The 17,089-nt window shown below is 38.7% G+C and overlaps 1 protein-coding gene across 1 annotated transcript; it reads left to right on the plus strand.

The window, feature by feature from the left end:
- Window positions 1-266: 266 nt before the first annotated feature.
- LOC124270570 lies at window positions 267-2,317 on the plus strand. The gene is made up of 4 exons (XM_046705586.1): window positions 267-426; window positions 902-1,024; window positions 1,249-1,308; window positions 2,280-2,317. The coding sequence occupies exons 1-4, from the start codon at window positions 267-269 to the stop codon at window positions 2,288-2,290; spliced, it is 354 nt and encodes a 117-aa protein (XP_046561542.1). The 3' UTR covers window positions 2,291-2,317.
- The last annotated feature ends 14,772 nt before the right edge of the window (window positions 2,318-17,089 follow it).

Here is a 17,089-nt window from a genome sequence, read left to right on the forward strand (position 1 = left end):
CATAATTAAATGATAAGAGCATTTTCTGTTCATATGTTCGATACCAAAAGAACAAAAAACAGTCACAGATACAGCAATCTGTTCCGTGTCCCCATGCAGATGCACAGGTCGTTGTGCAAGCAGTTTGTTGAGTTCACTGTTATTGTGATTGCTATACATCACTGGATGTTTTCTTCAATTGTCTAGATGATAAAAGTTGTCGATTGCTGTTCTCCGAATAATTGCTCCGCATAACTAATCATCCAAATGGCCTTCTCTGTTTCCAGATGAGACTGCTCGTGGTTTTACTCTTGGTGGCTTTGATTGTTCTCCCAACGGAGGGGCTTTTCCGTCGTCGTCGTCGACGCAGATGGCTCCGTATCAGAGGCAGTAAAGTCATCACTGGTCTTGGCGTTGCTGCGAGATTGGGACTGATAGGAAAGAGAGGTAAGACGATGGTAATGTTGACAACCATCCGAACTGTAACTGTAAAGATAAATTACGATAACCCAGCTGACCTAGTGACAGAATGGGCCATTTTTACAGCGTTTATAACCATTTCTGTTTCTGCATTTACTGTTATGAATTACCTATATGTAGTTGTGAAGAGAAAGAGAATATGCTTTACCAGGACCTTTGTTGTTTGTTGGCTCCGCAGAATAGTTGTACATATAGTTATAGTTAAATAATGAGCTTATGGCAAGAGAAAGGCAGTGTTTAACATCAAATGATACCATTCATTTTAAAAGAAAACGTAAAATACAACGAATTCCAAAAACAGCATCATACCATTCATTCAATGGAAATTGTTGTTTGGACTAAAGTCACGGGTGTGTGCGTTACGATTAGAAGTGTTTGCAGTATTTAAACTGCATTGTTCAGTAAACGAAGGTTTAAAAGTAAACTTTCGTCTGTGTTCCAGATGTACAAGATAACCTTGCCACTGCTGATCTGAATGAGGATGGGAACATTGACCAATCAGAAGCTGAGAATCTCTTCGACGAGCGCGATGCAGAACAAATCCTGCAAATGGCTGACTTGGACGGTAAGTACAAACCAGGGACAGTTTTAAGCAACCACTGAGTGTGATTTCAATGCGGATCGGAAACAGACATAAGGGCACCTTCTGCTTTTTTCAACTGATTGTTCGAGTATCTGATTAAAGTTAATTTCAGAATTTTGGAAATGTGATGTTGTAAAGTTATGAGTCGAATTATAATGTCCTCCACTTTCATTTGGTTTCCTAATAATAATCATCCTATCTTTCAGGTGATTCAGTTGTTACTCATGATGAGTTTATCCGAGGACTGGCAGAGCTTTTTTCCCAGGGTGAGTGACTTGCATATTTATTGTTACGCTCTATTACGAGGGGCATTCACAAAGTTCTAAGTCCCACCTAGAAAAAGATACAAATGTTGTTGTTTTATGTTTTATTTTTCTACACATTACCTGTAAACCTCAAGCAAATTGGTTTTGATATGTTCCAGCCTCACAATCCCCGTTTGACTTTTTTTTTGACTTGGTCCTCCCACAAAACGCAAAAATCTGCAATAAATGCATCACAAACTTCAGGCAGAAGTCCGCTGGATTCAAACTTAGATATTAAAGTGCATGAAAAAGCAATTTGAAACTACAATCGCTTGTTAAAGCTTTTTGTTTTGGAAACACTACCCACCCTCCTTTCAGATGACGTAATCATAAGGACATAACTTATGCTCATGTTTTCACTTGTTCATTCATGAAGCCAAGTGTTCAAACTAAATACTGAATGGGCACACATGTGTCAGTGCTGAATATATTGTAAACAGTGCCAGCTTAAATATCTGGCCGAAATTTTTTTGAAACTACTAAAATGGGGGTGTTCTTAAAAAGCAGCTCCCGTCTAAATATAAATCAATCAATCCAAATCTTTGAATGTTGATTATGACGCGTAGTCATCCAATACTATACTGAAAATATTTGATATGATATTATCTGAAGGCATACCATTATCCAAGAGGTACGAAATGACAGACTGTTTTTCATTTTCTGCATTTTTGCAGAAATATTATAATCCCAAAGTGTTATGATGACTAATATCTCGTTAACCACATTACACATATATGTAAAAAAAATATATGGCTTTGCTAATGATACCTTCAAAATATAATGGAAGCTTTTCAAACAAGAGAATGGTGAGGCTGACTACTTTTTTAACGCTCCTCGTACGTGTCACCTTAAATGTCGTCGTTATTCTTCTCGTGATCATAAGTAACAATTGAGCACATCTTTATCTGTGCATATTTTTTTGTTTGTTTCAGATGCAGAATAGATATTTGACAGATGATGTAATATGATGCTTGAAAATAAATATTTTCAAAATAATGTCGTGTGTATTATCTGTACGTCTGTACATTCAAGCTAAACTTTTGCAGTCAGATCAGTTTCATTAGCAAATGTTCCTTCATTTGTGTTTCCTTTTAGAAGGTTTTCATGCGTGATTATCTACATTGATATCTTTAGACAAACATATAACTGTTCATGAAGAAAGGGGTATGCTATTTCGTGGTGATCTATTCCGAAACCAAATTTTATGACTAAATGGATTTAGATCATGGTTATTAAATTCACAACGTGTATTCTTTTTCCTTGTTGTGCACTTGAACACGGTCAGAGTAGCATTCGAAATGTACGGTAAAACAGTGAAAAACAGGGTTATTCCGATATTGTTATAAACTCAATTGAACGGTTTTTAAAATGGAACGGCCTAAGTAAGATAGACATGTTGAAAGATAGAACAAGACAGAACATTGTGCCTCGAATTCCTATCTTTTCACTCAGTAATTAGCAGATTGCAATCACATAATCGACATACAAATAACCTTGGTGACAGGCGTCTCGTTAACCAACGGCTGCGACTGGATCACAGGTGCAGTCACTGTGACTGGCAGCACATTGCACAATATTTACGGATATGTCACTGGGCACTACTATCGTGACAACATCTTGGATTCACACGCTGTGCCATTTCCGTATCGGCAGTGACCTGTGTTTCAGGATGACTACGCAAGAGCACACAGGGTTCGTATTGTTACTGAGTACCTCCAACAAGGGAACATTAACCACCTCACGATGGCCAGCACTTAGTCCAAACTTATCACCAATGTCTTATATATCTTTGGGCGGCGTGTAAGTCAGCAGGAATAATGAGATGCAATTGATCAAGTGCACATTGGCAGTTTGATTAAGATGAACGTTATACGATCTGGTCACGACAAGACGCATGAATTTGAAACATTAACACTTTTAAGGTTGTGCACATATGGCCGCTATTTGGTGCCATGTCTATCTAAAACGAACATTCAAAACGATTCCTTCTTCCAGGGAAACCATGCCCAGCGAAGAATAAGGAAACAGATGCTATGTTACTTAACATATTCCTAAGCAGCGTGCGTGTCTCTTCTCATTACTCAGGTTAGGGATAGATCAACGTCAGCGCCAGGATCATAGTAATAGTAATATACTGACTAATTTCATTCTTTGCAGTCTGCAATAATACGCAAATATGATACAAATACAAATATGATACGCAAAGGCATATATAAAACAACGATAAAATACATAACCTGAAACTGATCAACATCAAATTATACAATATAAAAAATAAAACTAAATAAAATATCATATCCAAATGTGCTGTGTCATCAAAACAGGTTCAGATATATAATATTATGGTAAGTTCAACATCATTACTATTAGAAGCTTACACACTCTTACATGTAGTACTTGTGCCTAATTTCACATTCACAGGGGGGAAGCCCTGTCCATGCTCAACTGGAAGTTGGTCGTCATCAACTACCATTTCCTCGATAGACAGTAGATTTTGATATTTCCAAGTTGAAAATGTTTATGAAATCGATTTGTGTTATAAGCTGAATGGTCATGGATTATAACCCCTATATCATTTGGTCATGACACATTATATTTCAATTACATTTGAAGCATTTCTTGACACGTCTGTCGGCGCGAATCGGAAAAGCCGAGCAATCGACCACTTTCGACGTATTTACAACATAATCAATTGAATTCATTTTACGTATGAAGCATTTTTAGGGTAGATGAGTTTATGTAGCCGCTTTGTCATCATGTTAGCTTCTGTTAAACCATACAAACTGAGATATTAACGAAAACAATAACTGTACGCATCGATGGTAGTTGCTTCATCACTCTACGGGTTGTTGGTTTCTTCTCATACAAAACTGTCTTGGTAGTTGCAGGTATCGAATTCTGATTCGTTCCCTTTATCCGCTATTTACAATGAAAGGATATACTAAGATGATCTGTTCGTTTGCCTTCAATCATGGGTGGATTTTTCCATTGTTATTATTGCACAGAGAAATCGGAAACATTGTTAAACACAACAGGTTTGCCAAAGAATGTCTGACATTGACAGTAAAAACAATAAAACTTCAAAACAAAAAAATTGAAAATATAATTCCCTTAAATATAAAAAAAGTGGCTAGTCGTGTACACTAGATCCATTTACATTGTCCGTGAGAGTTGAAGATATAAGGCCCACGTTCAAAAAGAAACAGAAGGTTGATGAAAATAACACTGGCCACATTGCGTGCAGTAGATTGTTAGCTTGGTTGACACCTGGATGAAGTTCAACCGTTTGCTACACAAGGAAAACTCACTTTGGATAACATTGCTTTCCTATCTTTTGAAGAAGTAAAAAAGTTATTTCACCGAAAATGTATCTGCTTTATGAGTGGGATTAAAAACAGGTCACTTGGAAGAATCAGATTAAGGTGACTTAAAGCCAGAGGATTCGAAGATTACCTTTTCTGTGCCATCACAACATATTTTGGGTAAGGTTGAAAACATATTTAGGCGCACAGATGGACCTGAGGCGTGTTCAACAGAACGAATACTCGTTTAGCGAGTATGCGCGTACACGCGAACGGCTGCTGAACGGGGAATTGGCTTGCTAGTACTTTCCAAGATGGCGTCGAAAGACGAAATGCACACAGTCTTTTTCGCTACCAGAAATATGAAATTTGTTACGATTCATTATAAAATCTGGAGGTTTACTGAAATTAGGCCTACACCAGTCAGTGAATTTCAACTGAATTTGAATTTCAAATAAAACTGCGACAACTCATGTTTAAAGGCTTGTGGCAGAGACATAACGGTTTGCTTTTAATATTCCTTGACTACAGTCCCTGGGCGTGAGTACATGTATTCGTGATTCAGATGGGACGTCATTTCCATAGACTTGTTTGCTCAGTTGGTGTAGGTAATATGATTTCAATCATTTACATTAGGATGGACCTTCGTCAAATTTTGTACCAGTGTGAGGAATCATGTTAGCGCGAACATAGAGCTACCATGTGGGTAATGTTGAACGGACACATCTGTGAAAATTGTGTTCGTGTGCCTGAAATGACTTTCTAATTAACTGTAAAATTTCAAACTCATCCTGCCGAAATGAACTAAATTATTTCACCAACACCTAATTGACATGCAAGTCTAAGGACAATAGGTCCAATCACGAATACTTTTGTGTATGGGAAAACACTTCTGTGAGCAACACTTCACCTGGATGAGGCTAATTAGTGTCACCCACCAGGACCAAATTTCACGGTGACCAGTGTAATCACTAACCCGTGTACACTAATCCTCTTTAATCCCTTATCATAACTTTAGGGTGGTGGGTAAGTGAGAATGACCCCTTCTGTCCACCGACTAATATATATCCTAAGCAGTACTGGACGGCAAATATTACGTGGGCGCTGGCCGGCTGGGTAGCAGCATAATGATGAACATCTTGGAATTATCTTCCATTTGCAGCTGGACAGGTTCAAGATTTACAACACGGGCGCCATCTTGGCTCGCTAGGCGTGACTGCTCTAAAGTGGTCACGCGTGTATTAGCGGGTACGCGAGACCTCGTTTTCGTTCAGCAGCGCATATTCGCGAATGCTCGCGGGTATTCGTTCTGTTGAACACGTCTCTGGTATCTTTAATGACGTTCTGACTAAAATTTCTGAATATTTCAGTGACATTGCTTTAAGCGTTTGCTTAGTCCCAGTATGATTATCTACTTTCAGTTGTTGACGATCTATAGCCCGTGTTTTATTTTGTATTGTATACTTTACTTAAAATGTTTTAGTTTTACATGCTAGTTTTGGTTTAAACATATTTTTATTCCTAGAGAATCTGGTTTGGTAAACAAGCAGAACTCTGCTTATAACAATACCTCACAAGTACATATATCATTTAAACAAATACACAAGAACTTGATACAAAAACCGACAAATTAAATCATATATGTGCGTTGTAGGTGCTTATAAACATTGAGCTTGCAGCTACACTTCATTAATTGATTGCATATAATTGTTAGTATAATTTGTCAAATCGTTTAGACTTATAGATGTATTGATGCAGGGACTCTATTATGTTCTTATTGACGTTGTTGTTTGCCGAAGGTATTCCGTATAACACAGTTTGGAGATTGTGGCCATTTGCATAGAAGTAGGTATTATTTCTAATAGCAGTGTATAACTTAGATGTAAAAAGATAATGATAAGTATCTTCATTGTGGTATCCACAAGCGCATCCAGGGTTGTTAGAAATGTGTCTATTTACTTTATCCGCATTCAAATCACTACAGCCGAGCTTAAGTCGACAGTGTACGATCTGACAAAATCGACTGCCATAATTTAGATCTAGATAATTATTTGATTCATCATTTTTAAGCAGAGATTTGAATTCACCGATTGAGTTAACGAATTCTAAATTATCAGGTAATGAATTCCAAATTTTAATTGTGTCAGGTAGGAACGACTTTTCATATATTTTAGTCCTACAATTTATTGTTTGTAACTTAAATTTATTACGGAGATTATATTGACTGTTTTCAGAGACAAAGTTAGGGACAAGGTCACAGAGGTAGTCAGGTGCGAGATCGTTATTCATCTTGTAAAAATTTATTAGTTTAATGTCGCGCCTCCTTTCTTTTAATGGTTGAGACTTTGTTTTGATATATAACCTATGGTGACTAGTGCCACGAACTGCGCCGCATGTTGTACGAAGTGCATCTAGATGTAACCGTTCAAGAATAAGACACTGATCATTTGTACAATTATCCCAGATATGACAACAATAGTCAAATATCGGCATCACAAACGATTTGTACATGGTTTCTAGCGTTTTTTCTGGAGAGGCGATATGTAAAACTTCGAAGACAATTTATCATGGGGCTAACTTTCTTAACAATATCTTCAATATGACTTTTCCATCCACAATCACTCTGTAGAGGTATACCCAGGTGTTTATGACTTTCCACTTCTCGTATCAGGGTTTGGTTCATGTTCAAGGTCGGAATCGTGTCGTTTTTATGTTTACGAGAGAAATTGATTGTTTCGGTTTTATCAGGGTTGAAGGTAACTTGCCACTTGTCTGCCCAACTAGAGATACGGTTTAAATCATCGTTCAGACAGGATGCGGCAGTATCGTGATCATCTACAATTACGTAAAGTGAGGTGTCGTCAGCAAATAAACGTATGCTAGTTTTATATTCATATCTCTGAAATATAATGTGTCATGACCAAATGATATAGGGGCTATAATCCACGACCATTCAGTTTATAAGACAAGTCGATTTCATAAACATTTTCAAAATGAAATATCAAAATCTTACACAGTTTGGGACTCACTCTCTACCGAGATCCACTGTCTATCGAGGAAATGGTAGTTGATGACCAACTTCCGGTTGAGCATGGACAGGGTTTCCCCCCTGTGACATTGTATGTCCTTAATCTGAAACTATTTTTGTCCCACTTCTAAATTAGTTTTGAATTCAGTAGCAGTGGCTGAGCTGTGATGTATGATAAATAAGCCATGAAATTTCATTAATTAAAAAGTTGATAATGTCTGTCAGTCTAAGGTTCAGGACACATTTATTCTATTTTTCTAAGGTCAGGTATACTGTAACAGATAACATAATGCAAATTGTGTTTGGATGCACACGTCAGGATCCGGAGTTCCTGACCATCCCTCTTGAAACGCCCCCACGTTCGACGTTTAACGTCGACGTATACGTATCCTGGTCCAGTCCATGTGTGTTCCATGGTGGATAGGTTAGTACTCCCGGCAAGCACATGAAGCCAAACTGTCAATCTGGTTATGTCAAGTATTAACTTGTCTTAAATTTCGGGTCGCAGAGAATAAGTTTTGGATTTGTCATTAACCTTCATGTATATTGAACCGAAACGTCATGTTTCAAATGTCCGACACTCTGCTACAAGAAGATAATTACATCATCACAGAAGAGTGTGGCTGTATTCTTAATTGTTTGAATAATGTGAGAGGTCCGTGCAGATGAATTGAGGGATGGACGGACGGATAGAACCATAACACAGTAAGTCAACTGTCAATCTAATACGATACGCATGTGTTCTGTAGTCATAGTACTCATGTGGAGAATAAAGGGAAAGGTTTTGTAGCTCTTCTTTAAGTATCAATGTACAAAGTATTGATAACTTGTTAACGAAGTTCATCACGAATGGCTAACTCTGCAGTTATATTGTTCATGAGCCATGGTACATGGTTTCCGTTGACGTAATGAAGCCTTATACTACAAGAACGGTAAGGTTTGGCTCTTATTACACTGATCACACAGGATCACATGTTCGTGAAAGAGGTCATGACCTGTCAGATAAATGGAATAATCCCAGACGTGAATGCAAAAGGTTCTCCAAAGGGAACTGTTTATATAATGAAAACATCCCTCTGTCGTGTAGGACTTTGTAATGTGTAGCTTGCGTTTTAAGGATTGTCAAGTTAACTGATGAATGACAATATAAACACACTTTGCTCCATATTTTTTTATTTTCAAAGTTTTTCAATGAGATGTTATTTTATCTTGTCGTGCTTGTCGAAGTATCTACTCAGCAATTATAAAGAAAACATACATAGTTAAGTGGTAGGCATACCAGAATTAAGGAAATGCCATTATAAACGTAATTATGTTCGATGAAATACAACAAAGCCTACCCTGAGAGAAAAGGTCTTCCACTCCTCTAATGAACTCATCATGACTGACAACTGAGTCCCCTGAAACACGACATGTCGAGACAATAACTTGTGAACAAAAACAACAGGCATGTTACAACTTGAATTCATAACTCTTCATATCATAAAAATCAACAAGGCACCTCAAGAACACTGTTATATTGATCAAGGTAACGTCATGTTTACAGGATATTTTCAGCACGTAAAACCATGTGATTCCTTTAGTCACTTACCGTCTGTATCAATTATTTTCAGGATTTTATTCTGCATCGCGTTCGTCGAACAAATTCTCTGCTTCTGATTGGTCAATGTTCCCACCCTCATTCAGATCAGCAGATGCAAGGTCATCTTGTACGTCTGGCAATGTAAACAGTTGTTATCAAACAATGGAGTTCTTCCAAAACCGAATGTGATAACACCGAGCTGCTTCATATACTTTTAATTGCCATACAAAACAACATTTAGTTGCATGAGTTTGTGAAAAAATATATTTTGTGGGTTTCTATGTTACGCTGCAGTGTGTCATATGCCAAGTAAATAAACAAGTCTATTCCAGACAAGCCAGTGGCTGGCCTTATACCATGGCGTTTAGTAAATAAACGGGTCCGTCGCAGACAAGATTGTGAGAGATTGTAAACCATCGCAGATATCCCAGACAAGCCAATAGTTGTCTTTTTACCATGGCGGCTAGTAAATAAACAGGTCCATCTCAGAGAAGCCAGTGGTTGGCTTTTTACCATGGGAGCTAGTAAATAGACGGATCTATCTCAGACAAGCCAGTGGTTGCCTATACTATTGAGGACTAGTGAATGAAGGGGTCTATACCAGATTCGCCAGTGATTGACATTAGCACTCTCCTACCCAGAGTTCTATGCGACCAGCATAGTACCTATGCACAGGCCAGGCAGATGTGACAATTCATCATATCTTGCACAGCCCATGTATATTATACCTATTTCTTAGCTCTTTTATTTTTGACGAGTCTGCACATCTAAATAAACATCTTCGATGGAATGGTTTACTTTCACTTACAAAATATCTTCACACGTGTAATACTATATCGATTTTGGTAGCCATTCTTTGTTTACATAGGTTGTGCGGTTCCATGTGCTGAGAGCAACTTCATGTAGCCACTTTTATATATAAATATGAATAACCATAAGCCTTACTTTTAGCGATTGCAGAGGCATATTTATGTAACAACGTAAAGAATATGAAGAGCGCACCGAAATGCTTGCATTCTTCTGAGTTACGAATATGCCCGTTTGTTTACAAACAAGAGAAAAATCACATGATATGGAAATTACCCTGTGGATATTACCCTAAGTGGCAGTGATATGTGTGGCATTATGAACAATTTCTTATGTTGACGTCTTACGATAAGCAAGCACGATATGCCGAGCCGTGGATAAAATGATTTCGATTTGTGGTGCAGTTAGTATCTTCAACATTTCAAAAGATAAACAAACGGTACTAGTTAATCAAATTTCATTTCGGTCAAAGGTGCATTCTCCTCCACATGTCTATTATAAGATTATACGAATTTTTCCATTTGACCTCTAGGTTCGAGACCTTAGTCAAACAACCTTTCAGCAAGAAAGATAAAGAAAACGCTCTATATTCGAGGTTCTTTAAGTCTTACAAAAAAGAGCATTTCGATCGTACCTCAAAAGCAGGAACACTGAAAAAGAAACACTTGTTTTATAGATTCTATAACAAATTACGTCTCTTTCCTATCACTCCAAGTCGTGCAGCAAGGCCAAGACCAGTGAGCACCGTCCTGCCACGGATACGGAGCCATCTGCGTCGACGACGACGACGACGAAACAGCCCTTCCGTGGGGAGAACGATCAGGGCTATGAGGAGGAACACCACGAGCAGTCTCATCTGGAAACAGAGAAGGCTATAAGGAAAGTGAGTGAGTGAGTGAGTTTAGTTTTACACCGCACTCAGCAATATTCCAGCTATATGGCGGCTGTCTGTAAATAATCGAGTCTGGACCAGACAATCCAGTTATCAACAGCATGAGCATCGATCTGCGCAATTGGGAACCGATGACATGTGTCAACCAAGTCAGCGAGCCTGACCACCCGATCCCGTTAGTCGCCTCTTACGACAAGCATAGTCGCCTTTTGTGGCAACCGTGGGTTGCTGAAGACCTATTCTACCCCGGATCTTCACGGGCCCCATATGGAAAGATTAGTTATGCAGAGCAATTATTCGGAGAACAGCAACCGACAGTTTATAGTGACAGAATGAATACATTCGGTGTGACGCCACTTGTAAAAGTAATTCAGTTACAAACCGAGGCACTGGACTGGTTGTTAACGAAAGTTTTTTAGGCGGCTAGAAACAGTAAAAAGCTCTGTTATTGAGTACTACCAAAGTGTTGGCTAGATTTTTGTCATGGTAAACGTATGGTTGTTCGACATTTTTTAGATTTCTTGATTTTACTCTGAGTGTTCTATTTGGCAGACCTCACGACTATAACATTTTCATTGCAAAAGTCATTTAAATTGTCAACAAAGAAAAACCAGATACTGACCAGATACTCGAACATATGCTCATATCATGAGGGTTGTGTGTGGACCTCTCTGTTATTTACGTCGGGAAAAGAGATGCAAACATTTAAATATCATCAAAGCACTTTCAATAGCATCTTTCCGCAGTAACGTGCCTTGAATAGACCCTCAGATTCGGATGCCAGAGACTCGCTGTTAGCTGGTTTATATAGATGGCATATGGTCATTATCACAGTTTGCCTGATAAAAGATATTCAACACCTCTCAGACACCACAAAGGGTGTAGATGTTTATTTGGAAGCTATAGCTACCAATTAATGTGAATTATTATTCCCATATCGATATAATTAATGAAGGCCACGAAAACGATATGAAAGAAATGTGTGGTTCTTATCTATATTATGAAATGCATACTTTGTTTAATTACACCGCTATAATCACCCAAGTCACATATTCATTTGTAGATGTTCTTTAGAACAAACGAGCATTCTTGTTTCGTGTAAAATCTATGAAAATCATACAAAACACTGACCTTTCAAATGTCAGTTATTAGTTATTTGGATGAAACCGTTTGCACCTGTGAGTCACAGCTGTACCAAGCCCAACCCATATTTCCACGTCAGGGTATAGATCATATTCTACTAATGGCCACACCAGTTAGAGGTGCAACATTTTGATACCAGCCGATGAGAGCCAGGATGTGTTAACAGGATTTACACATTATGAAGCATATTTGTCATCCAACACCTACAAATGTATATTTCTATATAATTCCTATTGACGAGTAAAATAGAGCCACACAAAAAATTATCTTCTCATTTCACCTCTAAAAGTATCAGGAGGTACTAGGCATTAACATCTTTTACAAAATATGTTTTGCGGGGAATACGCAAAAAAGTATGTTTTTACCAGACATGAGCGTAATGTCCAAGAAATAGTCGTCGTTTATCATTTAACCCAACATCTTACAAGTAATATAGGATTATAGAACCAGCCATCTTTGAAATAATCATATTGAAAATCACCATCGGCATCAACTTAGAGTTACGTAATGCTACACTGAATGCCTAATATGTGTGTGTTATTATAAGAATTAATCGAATACTATTCTAGTCGTGAAGACGTATTCTTTGTGGACTGATCTTCGGTGATATTTTCCTACCTTTTGTTGCTTTTACTTTATGGCTAGATTTGTCTTTAATCACCAATGGCTGAAGGGATGGTGTAAATTCAGCTAGGGTCCATGCAGGTAGCAAAGGTACTGTAAGTTCCCATGGTCCCTAATATGGTGATCTACCTTCGGTTGTTGGCGATCTATAGCCCGTTTTATTTTGTACTGTCTATAGTGATTTAATTTTACGATAGCGTACTAGTTTTAAATATATATAGCCGTGATACTCTACTAGTAGTATTTTTACTGTCCTTCAATGACAGGTTTTTCCGTTATACATTTATTGATTTGAATATTGATATAAACTGTTCTCGTCACGATATGGCTGCAATATTGCCGATGTGACGTCATTGGTTTTTTTAAATCAGGTATGGTCAGACATGTTATTCATCAGTAATAATATCAAATGATAGCAATAAGTAAGGGTAATATTTACAGGAAAATGTATATTTCATCAGTGTTTTTCCGGGAAAGAAAATATTTTTAACAACAATAAATGCGATTCTTAGAAATGTATAAATGCAAATGTTAACATAACATATTATAATTTGCTAAACAGGAAAAAACACTCACACGAAATTCCCTTGCGCTAGATTGCATATAAAACCTAAAGAAATCGAGTACTTGTACTATTGTGTATAAAGGAGGACGGCTATGGTTCCGGGTCAGAATTAACCCCAAGCCATGCACTGATGTCTTTAAAGTTGGTAAGATAGATCACGAGATCAAGTTCTTTGCGTGTAGTCGGTGCTCGTAATATCGATCACAGGATTGTCTCATCCAAAGCAAACATATCGACTTGCAGCCGTCATAAAAGTTGGTTCTTGTAGAATGTTGCAGTGAGCAACAGTCACTAGAATAAGAAGCATCTGTAAAATACCGAAACATATGCCATGTAATAGGATGAGCTTCACGTGTGTCATCGCTGATCGTCTTCCATCATACAAGGTTCACAGTCATGTTTCCTTTTGCACCCAAACAGAATTTGTTTCTGGTGATAGTCAAGACTGGATATTCTGCTTTTGCACTGATGTTCTATGTTCAAACTATTTCCATGCTTTGGTTGAATCCATATGGGCGTCAGTCAGAAGTTTCTATTTCTGTTTAGGGACTAAATGTTTCGTATCTCAGTTTGAAATGATCTAGCGTATGGAAATATATCTTTTCAGTATATCAATTACTTGATTGGTATGTTTCTAAAACGGCGTAAAATTAAAATCACTCACTCATTCCTCTAGAACGGTGATATTCGTTTGTTTTCTCCACATATCACATGCACAAAGTTACATCTGATGGTGACAAAGGTGTTTCTCTCTAATATGTATATACGCACCCGTTGTGGGTCCTGGAAGACCTTTACCCATTTTTATGTAACCAACGAGATAGCAAAACTAGTGGCACTACAACCTAACAGACAGGATTAAGAGGAACCAGAAATCCGACTGAGGTCTTTAGAGTGCAACCTCTATTGAGAGCAACCACCATGCTTACACACAGGCCCTCGTGTCTTTGCGAGGATTAATGATTAAAAAATATTGTTTTTGAGATGACCCCCAACTCGAAATGCTTCACAGTACATTACATCATGTCATAATGTATTATACTGTGAAGCATTTCGAGTCGGGGGGTCATCTCAAATTTTTGAATATATTTTATAAAATCTTTAATCCTCGCAAAGACACGAGGGCCTGTGTGCTGACATACCAATTCCAAAACCGTGGTGTGCAACAGAACGTTATATTTCCGAAAGGAAGTTTGGCAAACTTACATAAACTCTGAATACGATAGCTTGTTTTGTTTAATACGATCCTAACGACAGACCCGTGATTCAAGAATCAGGGCGTCCATAACATACACGCTGAATAAGATCATGACGTTTTGCCTCTAATCTCCACACCACAAGATGCTTGTATACATGAAAGAATGTACCGAAGGCTCTGATATCAACGACTATGCTGCTACTCCCAGCCAAAGGTGAAGCCTAGCTGACATGATTCAATTTGTGTCACAAGTGTTTTGTAATATATACACCTCGTCAAAAGTATCGCACCACCCATTTAAAAGACAAAGTAGAAGTATAATGTTGGGGGTTTTTTTACACTACAAGTACATATGTAATATACGACATCATCTGTGGACATAATATCACAAACACACCTTTTTCCGAGCTGCACGTGCATGCTTCCCTTAAGCATGCATGTTCCGGTAGTCGGTTTGCTATAAATGCAGTATGCACATAGCCCCTTTAGGCTTATTTTATGTTGACAGACACAGCTCAAATTTGATTGTAGGCATAAATGAAGCTTTATTTTGACCTACAAGTGAAATGCCCAAGTGTCCAGTGTCTCTGAACCAAATTATTCGTATGCACCAGACTGGTATGTCGTGCTATTGGAGCACAACTGAACATGCAGGCTGATACGTAAGCATACTGCTACCGGTGAAGTGAAGGATGCACCGAGGTCTGGACGTCACAGAAAACACAATGACAGGGAAGATCGTGATCTCGTACGCCATGCCAGACGAAGTCCAATGTCTACTTGTACACAGCTGCGACATGGATGGCATCCATACAACAGACGATGCCTACATTCTGCAGGATTGAGAGCAAGACGACCAATCAGACGTCGACTCCTCACAAATCAGAACCGTTTAGCCTGGTGTCAATTACGTGCTCGCTGGAACCTGAGGACATGGTGAAGGATCCACAGGTCCGTTGATAGCCGATTTTTGTTGCATCATGCAGACGGGAGGGCACGTGTTTGGAGGCAGAGAGGCACAGCATATGATATGAAAGCTGAAGTTCCATTTGGGGTTGGATCCGTCATGGTATGGATGTGTTGTTCCTATGACTGTAAACTTGACCTTATCACAGTTCCTGGGGCATTGAATGGACAGAGGTACCAGAACTCGATCCTGTACGGTGCTGTAGTGCCTCATTTCGATAACCATGCTCTCGCCAAACGTCTGTTGTGCCCTTAAACGCACAATGGTCTTAAGTGCACAGAAATCATGAATATTCATGAGTGGGCGGAGCTTATGTCACTACGTCACATACACGGCACAGTATCTTCCGCGGAACTAGTAGAGGGAGTTGACCTATGCTGCTTCGTCTGTTATTGCCTTATACAATGTGACAGCTACAATATGCATATGATGTATATGTAAACATGAAGTATACGTGCCGTTTATTCAATATAATGTGCTGTATTGAAGTTTTGCGACGCAACCTCCCATGGTGAAGGAGTTCAAGCGAGAAAGCCTCCTCGAGAACAACCACGGTACCTTGCGTTGCGATGGAAACATTCACATGTCAATATTGTCATTGCTCAGTCCTGACTTATCATAACTCTCCAACCAAACAGAATAACATCTCTTGTCAACCAACTAAATACTTATACAATACATATGTTCATGTACGTACATATTGCCAGATCTAATTAAACTCCACGTATTTCAATAGCGTCAGCTCTGATAGGGCGTCTTATGAAGGAAGGAAAGGTTACCCAGGCAGGCCAAAGTATCCAAAGCTACCTTTCCATGGCTATCAAGGCACTACAAAATTGAAACAAATATTTGAGATATATATCCCAGGGTAACCTATCATGGCAACAAATATTTCGGGAATTTGGGTAGTGTATCTGAAGTACCTGAGGAATCCCTCCAAATGGTAAAATTACTAGTTTCTGGTGTGAAGGTGCAGATAAATATATTAAGGATAAAAAAACAACAACACCATGTCAACACCTCGGCCAGTTTAAATGTCTGGCAAAGTATATCCCTCCAAAGATACCATACTGCCAGGGTGTTTTGGTACTTTGGCAAGTCTTACTGAGTTTACTTATTGCCAGTTAAAATCACTTTCAATTATTTCCAACTTAACTTCCCTCTAAAGTAATTAATATCAAATCATTTTCATGGCATTTTCAACACTCCTTTCAACCTGATCCCTTTGACCATGTACAACCCCTCTAGACTGAAAAATTTCATTCAATCTCTACCCCATTTCAGCCTAGCTGGGCCGCTTCCTCGGCGCGTCAAGGCGGACAGTCAGTGTGCACCACAGAGGTTCTGCCAGCTGCCCAGGAGAGCTTCATCCAGCCCCAAGCACCCCAGGGGACTGGTAGGAAATGAAATGCATGTTGTTTTTGCTGTGCCTTTTAAAAGGTCCATTGTGCATTTAAGGGTTTTCTGTGCACTTAAGGTTTCCTATAGCAGTCCTTAAGTGCACAGAAAACCTTAAATGCACAATGATGTCTTGGCCCCTCCCTGGACCCTCTTGGCTGTTTTGGCTGGTGCAGAGGCCCCACCTGATCCCTTTGACCATGTACAACCCCTCTAGACTGAAAATTGCATTCACT

The sequence above is a fragment of the Haliotis rubra genome, unplaced genomic scaffold (genome assembly GCF_003918875.1).
Source record: "Haliotis rubra isolate DU_JTF1 unplaced genomic scaffold, ASM391887v1 Scf1529, whole genome shotgun sequence".
NCBI classification, from domain to species: domain Eukaryota; kingdom Metazoa; phylum Mollusca; class Gastropoda; order Lepetellida; family Haliotidae; genus Haliotis; species Haliotis rubra.